At 37.2% G+C, this 13,716-nt stretch overlaps 1 protein-coding gene, 1 long non-coding RNA gene and 1 other non-coding gene across 3 annotated transcripts in view; all 3 read right to left on the minus strand.

Moving 5' to 3' along the window:
• Positions 1-5,521, minus strand: part of LOC107745744 (uncharacterized) — a 13,416-nt gene extending 7,895 nt beyond the window's left edge. Inside the window, exon 1 of the long non-coding RNA XR_001640627.1 lies at positions 4,998-5,521. This is a non-coding gene — a long non-coding RNA (uncharacterized LOC107745744). The remainder of the gene's footprint in view (positions 1-4,997) is intronic.
• On the minus strand, positions 400-472 carry trnar-acg (transfer RNA arginine (anticodon ACG)). Its single transcript has one exon. It is a non-coding gene; the product is annotated as a tRNA-Arg (tRNA).
• A 1,684-nt stretch (positions 5,522-7,205) lies between the features above and the next one.
• The window catches only part of LOC107745745 (TBC1 domain family member 25-like), a 9,027-nt gene continuing 2,516 nt past the window's right edge, over positions 7,206-13,716 (minus strand). Inside the window, exons 2-7 of the mRNA XM_016559697.1 lie at positions 12,256-12,365; positions 11,935-12,089; positions 11,452-11,576; positions 10,867-11,055; positions 10,423-10,698; positions 7,206-10,337 (exon numbers count right to left, since the gene is read on the minus strand). Of these exons, the coding sequence (XP_016415183.1) occupies positions 8,625-10,337; positions 10,423-10,698; positions 10,867-11,055; positions 11,452-11,576; positions 11,935-12,089; positions 12,256-12,365 (2,568 nt within the window). The 3' untranslated portion in view covers positions 7,206-8,624. The remainder of the gene's footprint in view (positions 10,338-10,422; positions 10,699-10,866; positions 11,056-11,451; positions 11,577-11,934; positions 12,090-12,255; positions 12,366-13,716) is intronic.

Here is a 13,716-nt window from a genome sequence, read left to right on the forward strand (position 1 = left end):
TATTCAGTTTATTTGTACAATTATTTTATACAATATAATTTCTTATTCAGTGCTTTAAGTGTTTCAAGTAGGTCTATTTTTTTTTGTAATTTGTGGCTGTTTACTTGTCTTAAGTATAAGCTTGTTTTTAATTAGGCTAGTATTTTTTATTTTTTTAAATATTGAAATTGGTAACAAGAATTATGAAATTTCAATGCATCAAAATTTTGATAGGATAAAAATCCTATTTAAAGCTATATATATATATTATATTTGTAATACGGGGCCCTGCAGTAAGTCATAGCCCCGGGGCCCAGTAAGGTCTTAATGCAGCCCTGTATATGGGATAAAATAAAGTTCTGTGGTTCCGAAGTTACATCTACAAACGCTATTACCGTTTAATCGAATGCAGAAAACATACGAGCCAGCCAGGAGTCGAACCTAGAATCTTCTGATCCGTAGTCAGACGCGTTATCCATTGCGCCACTGGCCCTTGTGAAGAAATTGGGGGCCCACGTGACCCTATGTAGTATGACGGTACAAGCTGTCTCATTTCGTAGACTGTTGCGCCCTCCTGTGGTCGCGTTTGATGGCCTCATTGAGGTCATTGAGGCTGCCTCATTTCAGAAAAGTAACAATTACACTCCGAAATAAAAAAGGTATCACAATATTTTACTCCTCACGAGAAATACCAACCAATTTTATAATGGTTACGTTTCTGAAATTAGACATCCTCGATTATATATATATGCAGCCGGCCGACAAAATACGACCATAGGAGGGCGCAGTAGTCTTCGAAATGAGACACAGCGACTATAGACTGTGTAAACGACATGAACGTGTGAACTACAAACCTTTCTTTTCTGGTAGACTATCCCTTAAAAATTGGGTGTTTTCATTTCATTAAAATGGTTGGCAGAGCCATCATTATGATCACAAGTTGTAATCATCGCCTAACTATGTCTGCTTAACTGAATACATGACGTTAACTAGGGGTATTATCTTACAGCTGTATGCTACTGCTATATGTATATTCGTATTACAAATAAAAGATACAGATACAGCAAAACGTGCATTTTATCCGCCGAAATAGCTCAGTTGGGAGAGCGTTAGACTGAAGATCTGAAGGTCCCTGGTTCGATTAATTTCAGTGGCATAGGCCAGTGTTTCACAATCTTTTTTTTAGTCACGGCACCCTTTGGAAATTTTAACAAACTTGTGGTACCCTACAAAATTAATTTTGTCACAATATTTAAATTTCTAACTTTGATATGATAATTTGAGAAGTATAGATATTCGATACAACAGGGAAGAACTGCAGAATATAATGTCATACAGATATTTTTAATATTATAAAAAAAATTTGTCCATCAATGGTGGCAATCAGTAGGCTAATTTCTAATGAAGAGACCAATTTATAGCCATAAGCCATAGATACCTTCAAAATGTCTCACAAGAAAGAAACCTGTCTTGAACAGTAAAAACAATAGAAAGTATAAGTGTTTTGTAACATGAATGGAGAGAACAAACTGCATGTGTTCCTCATTTTGTGAAACAAACAGGCAAAGGGAAATTGTTTTCTTTGAGTTTAAGATGAGGGTTGTTGATTTAGTTTTTTTTTTCTATAACAAACACGTGCCATAACTTAAATTACACATGAATTGGGCTAATTTCCATTTCTTCTAAGTACATACGTCATGTGTACGTATTATAAACCCCGCCCTCATTTTTGACGACGCACGTTTCCGTAGTGTAGTGGTTATCACGTTCGCCTCACAGCTCAAGGCCAGCCACACATAGGTGTAGAGCGCTGACTAGCCAATAGGAAGGAAGGTAATTCCAGGGAGTCGGGACGAGTAAAATACACACAATAAGAGGTTCGAATCCCGTCTCGGCCGCAAATAACATAAAATGAATTTGTATTCATTTTTCATCTAGATACACCAAGTACGATTAACATATAATAAACGAACTTTGTGCACAAAGATAAAATAAATCTTGTAATAATTGTTCTTGTGTAGGATGTACAAAATGTGCAATGATCTTAATAAACATTTACATTATAATGGGGTATAGTTATCTTTAATATAGAAAATGTGAATGTGAATAATTAAAAAAAACATTTTGATCATGTTTTAGACCTTTATTTTTAAAGAGACATTCACTTTATATTTGTATAACTATGTACAGAAAACCCATATATATGAAATAGAACAAACTCACCAAAAAGTAAGTTTTTCATTTTATATATATTAAAATAATATACTTATTATATAAAAATGAAAAAGGTAATTACTACAGTATAGTACTAACCAAAATATTGAATAATTAAATAAATATACATAAAATAATTATAGATTAAACTACAACAACTAATATAATAAAATGTAAAGATGTGGAGAACACAGAAAAAAAACAAGAAAAATATGTTTTACATTAAATAATTATGTACAATTATGTATGCTTAATAGTAACAGTTATTAACATTTAGTGTTTACAAATCTGAGCAAGATAAAATATCAATGCAAGTCAATAAAATGTAATATCAATAAAAAAAAAATCTATAAAATTAATTAATTTTTAATCAATAAAAAAAAAAAAAATCACACTAAAATACAGTGCAAACAAGGCCAATACGTCTGGTATTTTAATGAACAAATGGAAATAAATGAAACTATTTGAATGTATAGATTCAACAACAATAATAAAATCTAAAGTTGTTGAGAACACAGAAAAAAAAACAAGAAAAAAAATCTACACTACCAGTCAAATGTTTTTGAACAGTAAGATTTTTAATGTTTTTTTTTTAAAGAAGTCTCTTCCGCTCACCAAGCAGAATTTGATCTTTATTTGATCTGAAATACAGCAAAAGCAGTAATATTCAGCAGCTAGAATTTTAACTGGGGTTAGGGCTGGCGACCATATAACTCCTGTTTTGAAGACGTTACACTGGCTCCCTGTTAAATACCGCATAGATTTTAAAATCTTAATGCTTACATACAAGGCTCTGCATGGTCTCGCAGAAAGTGTCACATGATCCTTCAGAAATCATTCTAATATGCTGATTTGCTGTTCAAGAAACATTTATTACACATGTATATATTTAAGAAAAATATGTTGTTTATATTATAAACATATTTATATATAATATAAATTATACGAATATACATATATACATGCAAATACATTTTGAAATATATACTGTATGTGTGTGTATGTATATATACATAATAAATGTACACACACACACATTATGTAAACAAAAACTTTTTTTGGATGCGATTATTTGCGATTAATCATTTGACAGCACTAATTATATATATATATATATATATATATATATATATAGTATTGTAATTTTATATTTATATGGATATATATTTGCAACCATAACATTGCTTTTTTTTTTTACAATTTTAAATTAATTGTTTTACATTTGAATATATTTTCTAATTATAATTAATTGCGTTAGGCTAACCGAGACTTGTCATTTGCACTTATAAATTGTTGCTCTTTTGTTAGTTTTGACTGCTTTTATTGTCCTCATTTGTAAGTCACTTTGGACAAAAGCAAAATGAAAAATGGGGGCAAAAACAAAAGTGTTGCGTTTATAATTATATATTTATAATTTTCAACATTTACAGTGTGGTACAATTTAAAATAACTTTCCTATGTTAAATGTACTTTATTCCTGTGATGCAAAGCTGAATTTTAAGCATTATTACTCCAGTCTTCAGCATCACGTGATCCTTCAGAAATTATTCTAATGTGCTTTCCAACATTGTAGTGGCATTGATAATATCAACATTGATTATAATAAGAAATGTTTCTTGAGCAAATCATCATATAAATGATTTCTGAAGGATCATATGACGCACTGAAGACTGAAGTATAATGATGCTGACAATTCAGCTTTGCATCACAGGAATAAAGTACATTTAACATAGGAAAGTTATTTTAAATTGTACCACACTGTAAATGTTGAAAATTATAAATATATAATTATAAACGCAACACTTTTGTTTTTGCCCCCATTTTTCATGAGCTTAACTCAAAGATCTAAGACTTTTTATATATATACACACACACACACACACATTGTTTTTATAGAACAGCACACATGGTTAAATTAACTGAAGAATCATAAACTACACACTACATATTATATTACACTATTAACCTGATTTGATTGTGTTCAACATGATATAGCAAGACATCTATGAACATTCAACTTTGCAATCAAAGATATTACAATAAAATACAGCAGTTGCATTATCTATAAAGAATTTGGTTTACTGTGTGGTTTACTGCTGAACACACAGTAGGCTAAATTCATAAAGTAAGCTCTGTTAGGCCTATCTATTTATTTATTTTGTGTACAGTATTTGCACTAAAGACTTGAAAATCACATACCATTCAAAACAACTGATGTTATTAATCATACAAATATGATTATATAACAATATAATAATTAATTGTACCATTTTTTTCCAAAAAGAAGCATAGAATTCACTTTACCTGCTTGATGAGAGTATCGCGCTGATCTCTGAGGTAAAAACAAACAAAAAACATTCTTGAGGTAAAATCTGAAGACTTTTATAACAACATAATAACAAATCAATTACGTAATAGTTAATAAAGCCGAGGTAGTTTAACAGCGTATGTTGTTTAAACAAAACAATTTTGTGAAGAAATCTCCGATCATATATATTGCATCCGTAGTGTTAAGCACTACCATAGAGAATTAATGAATTCCTTAATTTTTCTGTAACAATCTTGATTACGTATCCCAAAGCTACATGAAATCAGGTTTTTTCATCCAATCAATAATGCTTCCAAGACTTACCACTTCCCTGGCCATTTCCAACACAATATATTGTAAATCTACACATTTATTTCAGCAACAAAAAACTCAAACAGCCTATTGTGTTACAAGAAGCAACATAATAACAACACCATAATAATAAATTCATAAATAACTACAATTTTCATGCCTAAGCAGGTATCTAATTGTCTACCACATAGGGCTGTCGCGGTTAGGAAATTTCCCTTGCGGTTATTATGGGTGGCTCAATAGCGCGATACGCGGTGTTACCGCGCTTTTTTTTTTTTTTACAAACCTTTTTTATCCTGATTTTACTGCATACAAAGCTCTATTGTTGCGTTATTATGTAGCATATATTGTTGCTTTTTAACTGACAGAGAGACACGTTTTAAAACATTTTTGTTTATTGTTAAATGCCAAACCGCAATAAGAACATGCCTTTTCCAATTTAAAAAACAAAAGATATAAAAAAATTCTAAAGTATCAAATGAAAACAAGCAATAAGAAAATCCTTTTTCCAATTTGAAAAACGAAAGAATTCTAAAGTATCACATGAAAACAAAGTGTTGGCCTAAGTGAAAATACAGAGAATAAACGAAATATTACTTAAGCGTTAACGAATGTGATTTAGACCTGGGTTATCATGTCCTTGTTTCGCGCTAGGAAAACCAACATATTAACCTTTTGTGGTTTCAGGGAGGATCGCACGGGGGTAACAATATTCCCGGTATTCCCGGCAACCCTTTCCGACGGTGTGCTCGTTGCACAAATACACATGTATTTGCGCGCAACTTTGGAAACTTTGGACAATCTAGACTGATTATCGCGCCACCAGGACAGTGGATTCGCGTTGGAGTCTATGCACTCCTCCTGCAGGTAGCGCGTGAGCTCTTTATCTGCTCGCACTCTCTTGGGTTTGGGCGCTGACGCAGGGGTTGTCCGTGACTTAAGCAGGTCTCCAACAGTCTTTTTCTTTGCTGCAGGTGGCACCAGGCCCGTTGCTCGAGCAGTGCGGTCCTTAACGCTTGTCATTGCGTTTGTAACTGCCAAATGTAAATTGTGACCAAAGCAGTTCAGCCAAGGCCAGTTCAACTTTTTGACTGCTGCAACGATGTTGGCCCCGTTGTCTGTAGTGATACAGGCCAGCTTCTTCTCATCCAGGGACCACTCTTCAAATGCGTGCCGGAGAGCATCCGAAATATTGTCGGACGTGTGGTTTTCGGGCATAAACACTGTTTCGAGGCAACGTGATTTCAGAGTCCATTCCATGCTGAGATAATGAACCGTTAGACTCATATAAGGAGTCATATTGACACTTGACCACATATCAGTTGTGGCAGAAAAGTAGTCGACATTCAAAAGCTCCCTTTTGATCGATGTCTTTACCGTGTTGTACATTTTCGGCACAGCAGTCTCTGAAAAGTAGGTTTTGCCCGGCAACTCGTACTGCTTGTCGAATTTTTGAAGCATCGACTTGAATGCAGGTTTCTCCACCGTATTGAATGGAACCATCTCCTCAACTAGATACTGCGTAACAGCGGCTGTAAGGCATTTATACCTGTTACTTTCACGGTTGTATTTGACAGATTTCGCAAAGGCTTCAGCTACTCCTAACTGTCGGCTGGTACCGGCCTCAGCTGTTCTTTTTGATGTTGCTCTGCGACCTGATGCTTGAGGGGGCAGCTGCGCTTCAATGGCTGGATGACAGTTAGCGAGATGACACCTCAAATTAGATGTATTGCTGCGTGTCACAGGGACCTTTTTGCAGCAAATTTTGCATATCGGTTCATCTAAATTTGCTGGCTCTCCCTTTTCATTGGGTTGAAAGCCGAAATGTTCCCAAACTGGCGACGTGACATTAGGTTTTTGGACGAGAGCGCCTGCCATCGTTTCAGTATTCAAAATCAACGAAACCCCAGATACAAACAGTTCGCGGGAAAATGACAAACCTCTTGTATCATTATTAATTTATTTAACATTCAATGCACAGTGATGAATTGTAAAACAGAAAGAAGGCCACAGCCTTATGAAAAAAAAAACAAAAAAAAAACGTGAACACTGCGGTTGCCGCGGTTGCTTTCCTTCCTCTGCGGTTTGCTCGTCAATAGCGCGGTATTACAATATTGCGGTTATCGCGACAGCCCTACTACCACATCAAGGCGCTATGACATATCCACTTACGCCAATTAGCCAGGAAAGCGAAAAGCTTTCTCTTGGTAATCAGTTATCCGAGTGACCATCTATCATACTCTAAAAACCAGCTCAACCAGCCAGTTGCGAGTTTGTTGCTGATCCAAGATGATCTACCACCTTAGACCAGCTAGAAACCAGCTACCACGTTCCAAAACAAAACAAAACAGATTAAGAAGCATTTCCAGCAGGGATTGCATTAAATCTATTTGTGTGCAAAGAAAGATCACTGATCAATTAATATTCAGTGAATTTATTGTACAAATAGGAGTATTGCAAGCATTCAAATCTAGCAAGTCTCTCCAAGGGTATGAGTAAAATACTATCATACAGAACCAAACCAAAATCAGAGAAACAAACATACATGTATACACAATGCTGATGAACAGGACTCATCACTGTTCCACTTTCCAGGAAAATCATTTTTTTAGTCCATGTGCAGAGGTTTCTCATTTTAGCACTTAGAAGAAAAAAAAAAGAGAAAAGAACACTTGGTATTAAGACAAAGAATGAGTCTACAAGGTCTCCAATGAAATGCATTCTGCTAAAGGCATTAAACACTTTTGTAATACTCGGATATATTTTTTTTAACAGCAGTGATCCTTGATTGTTGCCTCTTGATGATAAAGTTGTTATGGCAACGAATGAACAGACAAGCCTTTGGTGGAAGGATGAAAGCAATAAAAATTATATTTACACAGAAGTGAGAGAGACAAAAATGCCTAATTCAGTGAAACGAGGCACTTCTCCAACAAAGGCGAGGATAAGAGAAACCAAATTACCAGCCATTCTCCATGTTTATCTTAGTAGGAGTGCTGCTTTACCAAATCGTCCACTGCATGTAGAGTTACAGCTGACAGGTCAAATAGCTGTTGTACACTAGTGAGGATTTCTACTGGTAGTTCAGAGATCAATTCAAGATTGGGCGGCATGTTACCTATTCTACAACAGAAGGTTTCACATTGATGGGATACTGGATAACGCATCAGCACCATCTCGGGCCAAATGTTTCATACAAACAAAAGTCAAGGCTTAAGGTTCTTATAAAGCACAAATGACAAGTATCAGTATAACAAATACACCTTTGCTGCTGGCAATGTCAAACAAATTAATGATACATTTCAGGGAGCGTCTCAAAAGCTTTACTTGAGTAAACGTTCTCCTCCCTACAACAACAGAGGCATGATAACCTCAGAGGATGCTGATGATCATCCTTTTCGCCAAAATAAAGATTGCACACAGAGAAATAAATAACAGTATAATCTTGTTTGCTTTGTTTTAGGTAAGTTAGGTTCCTATAACAGATTTTACGTGTCCATAATGTGCCTTTCAAAAGTGTTATTTACAAAGTGACATGAGACACAAACTGGCCTGCCCTTTCAAAGGACAATCAATAAAGTGCAATAAAAAAGATACAGTACAATGAAAGGGGCTTGACTTGATGGACAGGGAAAAAGAGACATGAGAAAGTCACTAAGCTTTGGTCATTAACATAAAACAACACAAGTCTCATTAAGCATGTGTAAAGCACAAAGGTATGCTGTGACTCTGCAAGGTACAGTAAAACTTGCTTATGGGTCTGTTTGTGGTCCGGAGCTGGTTTCTAGAGATAATCTACTACTGCACAGGATCAGGAATCAGATGGAGAGAGGGCAACAGGAGTTGTTGGAGAGGGAATGGTATTGGCCAGATTATAGGTCGAATTCGGTAAGGTACCCTGAGAGGGCTGTACATTGAGGAAAGGAGGTCTAGTGGTGGGTGTCTGGGGGGATGTTGTCGCTGTAGTTGGGGAGTCCAAGCTGACTTCATCCCCTTCCTCCGAGTCCCATACCTCACTCTGCAGGTAGTCTGCAAAGAGGGCTTTAGCTCGCTGCAGAATACGCCCAAGGCTCTGGCGACGGACCAGGCGGTCAAAGTGCATGGCCAGCTCATTGTAATCCAGGCTGTTTTTGACAATGTGGTCACGGTGTTCCAGCAGGATAGACAGGCAAAGGAAAAGCATGAAAGGATTCCCTTTCCCAAACTCTTGAGGAGGAGGAAGCGAGCAGGGTTTAATTCCGCCTCCTTCTGGTTTGTTTGTGTTTGGAGAGGTTATGCCAGACCCGGTGGGCCTGCATGGCGAGGGAAGATTGCTGGAGAACGCTTTGGGCAATGACGGGGACTTGCCGAAGGATAAAACCGGAGAAGAGAGACACGAACGATTGTAACTCTGCGATGGAGATGCCAGTAAAGATTTCCCTGGGACCACTGATGGGGATTGAGCCCCAGTTTCGTTCATTACAGCTTGTGAGGACATGAACCCCCCAGGAGGTTTATCAGGAGACACAGCTTTGTCCCCACTAGACGAAGAGGATGTGCATTTTGAAAGGTCATCGGGAGATGCCGTTCTCCAGCTAGATGGAGAATTAGATGCTTCCGGTGAATGATTAGAGCTACTCTTCCAATTTGGTAGACCAGAAGGAAGAGATGATGCTGGGGAAGCTGCATGACCATTGGGAGAGTCTCTTTGTCCTGGAGAAGACGGCGTATGATTACCGATAAGAGGTTCCTGCTCTCCAGGGTCATCCTCACTTTCCTCTGTGGACTGGCGGACAGAGAATGGCAACGTGGAGTGTGCAGACTGAAACTGTACTGGAGATAATGTAGGATCAGAGCAATCGTTTTCATTAATATCAAAGCTGTCCTCGCTTTGGCCACTATAGTTCTTGAATTCCCCAAAACTTGCCCGTTTCTCAAATGAGGGAGCTGGAGCGGTGACATCATTCTTGACCATGTCATCTACACCGTACTCTCCTTCACCTTCCTTCCGAGGGCCCTTCTCCTCCTCTACGATGAGGCTACGTCCCCCATCTGCCTCCTCTCGGGACGGTCTTAGCATGTGACGTCTCCTCTGCCTTTCCGTCTGCTTCTCATCAATCTCCTCCATGTCCACATTCTGATGGACATTCTGTGAGCCATTGGACTGATCTGCCTCAAGTGTTGGCCCCAGAAGCTCCACCTCTGTCTCAGGTGGATCAGGTGGCAAGGAGCTCCAGGTGACCTCAAGCATTCTCAGGGCATCATCAAAAGCGAATTCCCGCTTCAGCTCCAAAAGCAGCCAGCGGTAACAGAAAAACAGATCGTCGGCACCTTTTGAGACTAGGTAGGCATAAAACTCAGGGTCTGAATACTGCAATAGCAACTTGAGATGCTGGAACTTAATGGACATTAGTTGTCCGTCAGGGCGGAAGTTGCCCTCAAGACGTTTCATAATGCCACAGAAGCAGATAAAGGCATGAGCTTCGTTATCCATGACAGCTAGAATTGGCGAGGCAATGTCGCTCATGCCTTGGCAATAAGACACCTGTAAAAGCAAACAAGGACAGTTTATTTCCCACAGAGGTAAAGGCACATCCTAGTGTTATCAAATGGGATTACTGCGTGTTTACCTGTGGGTGTGTAATAGCAAAGGTGGTGAGAAGGTCTGTCAATGCGGTGAGATGTGGGCTGTCCTCTGATCCTGCGTAGTAAGGATGTGCTCGGTCTGTTCGAAGAACATCTTTCAGAACGTTTCCCCTGATGAACTCCAGGTCCTCTGCGCTGACCCGTTCTGTCCATTCGCTCTTCAGCTGGTCATACTCTCTTGTCTTTCTCTTCATGTAGTCCATTCTCTCTTGTCCTGTCAGACCATCTGGGTACACATTAAGGAGGTATCGCCAAACAACCTGTCACAAAAATACAGAGGAAAAAGTCAGGTAAAAAGTGGACTGCTTGCCACATTATACTCTTTAAAAAGCATTTTTAAATATGTTAATATATGTCATATATTTAAAATATATATTTCAAGGTCTAAATACAAATTATATATATATATATCAAAGCAGTCTGGTTACCTTGCGTAAGGATGGCTCAACCCCACCATGATATATACGAAGTCTAAGATCCTCTGGTCGGGTCAGTTGACCTTGGCTAGTCAGGTAACTGTGGAACTCAGCATCACTTAAGGGAGGCTTGAATGGTTTCACCTCCTCACCATAGGACCAACTCAAGGCCTGCTGCACACGCGATAGAGTGCGACCCACCTGAATGTGGCGGAAGGTACAAAGTAGACAGGAATGTTTACTATTTATATAGATTTCTAACAAAATCTATGGTATTAGGTGGAAGACAGGCGGAAAGAATAATTCCTATCTGGACCATGATTAATTAGCTATCAGTGAGAGGCAGAAAATATTCCCTCTATCTTCAAATTAATATATCAGTTTGTCAGCACAAAAGAAGCACATAGCTGCTTCTTACAAGAGCAAAAGTGCTCTCGCCTTCAAGGACTCCTGAAATATCGAATGACTTCAATTGTTTAAGGGTAAATGCCATTAATTACAGTAAAAAGACAGTAGACTGTGAACGTGACTGACTGCAGCAGACACTGGCTGGTAAAACAGCTGGCTGACAGGGTGAAGAAGAACATCATAAGTAACCTGGGACAGCAGCGACTGTGTGAAAGGAAGTGCGGCAGAAGCCAACGACCTCTTCTCTCCCTGCAGCTGGTCTGAGCCAATCACATCCTTAGGGCTGATTATGTCCCAATCCTCCAAAACAGGACCTTTGGAAGAACATGGGGGAAATCATTAAAGAGATTATTTACAGGTAAATGCATAATGTTTGTAAAATAATTATTCTACCCAATAAAGACACTATGTAGACTCTACAAAACAACAAACATAGTGGAAAAATGTACATATTCCCAGGAAAATACACAATCATTTGAACTAAACAGCAACTACCCAAAAACAAAGTTTTTTATTTATTGATTGATCGATTATTGATTTGTGGGTAGTGAATGAATGGGAAATAAACTGTAGAAATCATAAAGGAGACAGAGCATTCAAAGATTTTAAGGATCTACTGAGTTTGACATACATTTAATACCCTCCAAATAGAAGGATATGGAGTTCACTCACTGTCCTCTGATGGTTTAATGTCCATCTTGAGTTGGAGGAAAGGCTTTGCCGCACTGACAAACGCTGCATCCAAATCCCAGTCAGACAGCAGAGACACGTAGACCTCCAGACCTCCGCGGTCACGGGACAGGTAACTTATCCCAAAGTTGCGTTTCCTACAGAGAAACAAGGAAATAAAGACTGCATCTATGTTTGCTGCAGTTCATTTACCTATCATTGCTATTAAACAATCATAAAAATAGGGTTACAACTGTATATTTTAACAATAGATCTAAATGAGAATTGGCACAAGACAAATATATTTCACAATTTCACACTCACCCATTCAGCTCAAATGCTCGTATCAAGATATGCTGCAACACCTCCAGTGAGGTTATTTGAGGATCAACAGCAAAGGAACGGAACTCCACCGGCAACACCCCTTCACACTTCTGCAATCAGACAGATTTTAAAGGAACAATTTTAGAAAAATAAAGAAAACTGGTAAAAATGCCTATTTGACATAACCCTACTTTGTTAATTATTCTGAAAGGCTAATCACTCCATCCTCTGAAATGCAAATTACCTAATCAGGTGACATTATTTATTCAGGAGGATTTACTGCCTGTTGAGTCTCTGTTGATGTTGCAACCAAGCATGGGAAACAGACTCTGGCTGTAAAGATTACTTTGAACTTTACCAACACATGCTAAAACACCTGCAAAACACAGCACTACAAGGTCATCTGTCCCAAGCAGACCACACTGCAGCACACATCTGTCAAGGTTCACACTGAACCTAAATTCATTTATTGTTCAAAACTTTGTGACTACGGTTGCCATTTGTTACTGATTCTTGGGTGCTGGGACAAAACAAGATATGAAACTTATTCAAGGAATAATTTAAATAGTATCAAAATATTCAGAAATATTCACTCATGTGTAGCTTTTTTCTCCCTTGCCAAAATGTGGTTTACTTTTTATTTCAGTATTTATTATTTACCATCATAGCATTTATTAATATTTTGAATTCTTTAATTTTTATATATTCAGTTTTTTTTTATTTTGTATGTTTTTTGTCAATTTTATTAGTTTTTAAGCCTTAATTTACGTTTATTTCAGTTTTAGTAATTTTAGTACTTAAACTTATTTCAGTTAAACTTTAACATTAAAGTTGTTTTCATCTAATAATTACATTTTGTGTAACTTTAGCTTTGTTTTAGTTAATTAAAATGAATAGTTTTAGTTAATAATAACACTGTTTCATTAGGGATCATCACTGTGAGAAACAGAAGCTATGTGGCATAAATCATGACAAATCTAGTATTCACTTCCATGAACTAATGAATTTAGATACAGGGTGGTTTCAAACTGATTTTTGCAGCTCCATATTTTCAACTATTCACACAGTCAGACAGAAAATCTTGAAAATGCTGACTTAACCATATTTTACATTTCATATACATCAAATAACATTTTGTTGGTCACTTTTCTGAAAATTATCTAAAAATGACAAATGATTTATTTACAAGCTTTGTGACAGAGTTGACTGAAAAATTAGTGTCATGGCAGTGTAGTTTACTGATTAATCAAAAGTTCACTGTGATTAAACTAAAATTCAGTGACCAAAGTTTTTTGGCCAAAGAGACTTAAAGGGGTCCTATTATGCTCTTTTACAAAGTCTTGATTTTGTTTTGGGGGTGTACTAGAACAGGATCTCATACTAGGTTGTTTAAAAAAAACACATTATTTTTCACATATTTTACATTATTACAACACCTCTCTCCCCAGTCTGGCATGAACG

The sequence above is a fragment of the Sinocyclocheilus rhinocerous genome, unplaced genomic scaffold (assembly GCF_001515625.1).
Source record: "Sinocyclocheilus rhinocerous isolate Xijiao unplaced genomic scaffold, SAMN03320098_v1.1 scaffold558, whole genome shotgun sequence".
NCBI lineage: Eukaryota > Metazoa > Chordata > Actinopteri > Cypriniformes > Cyprinidae > Sinocyclocheilus > Sinocyclocheilus rhinocerous.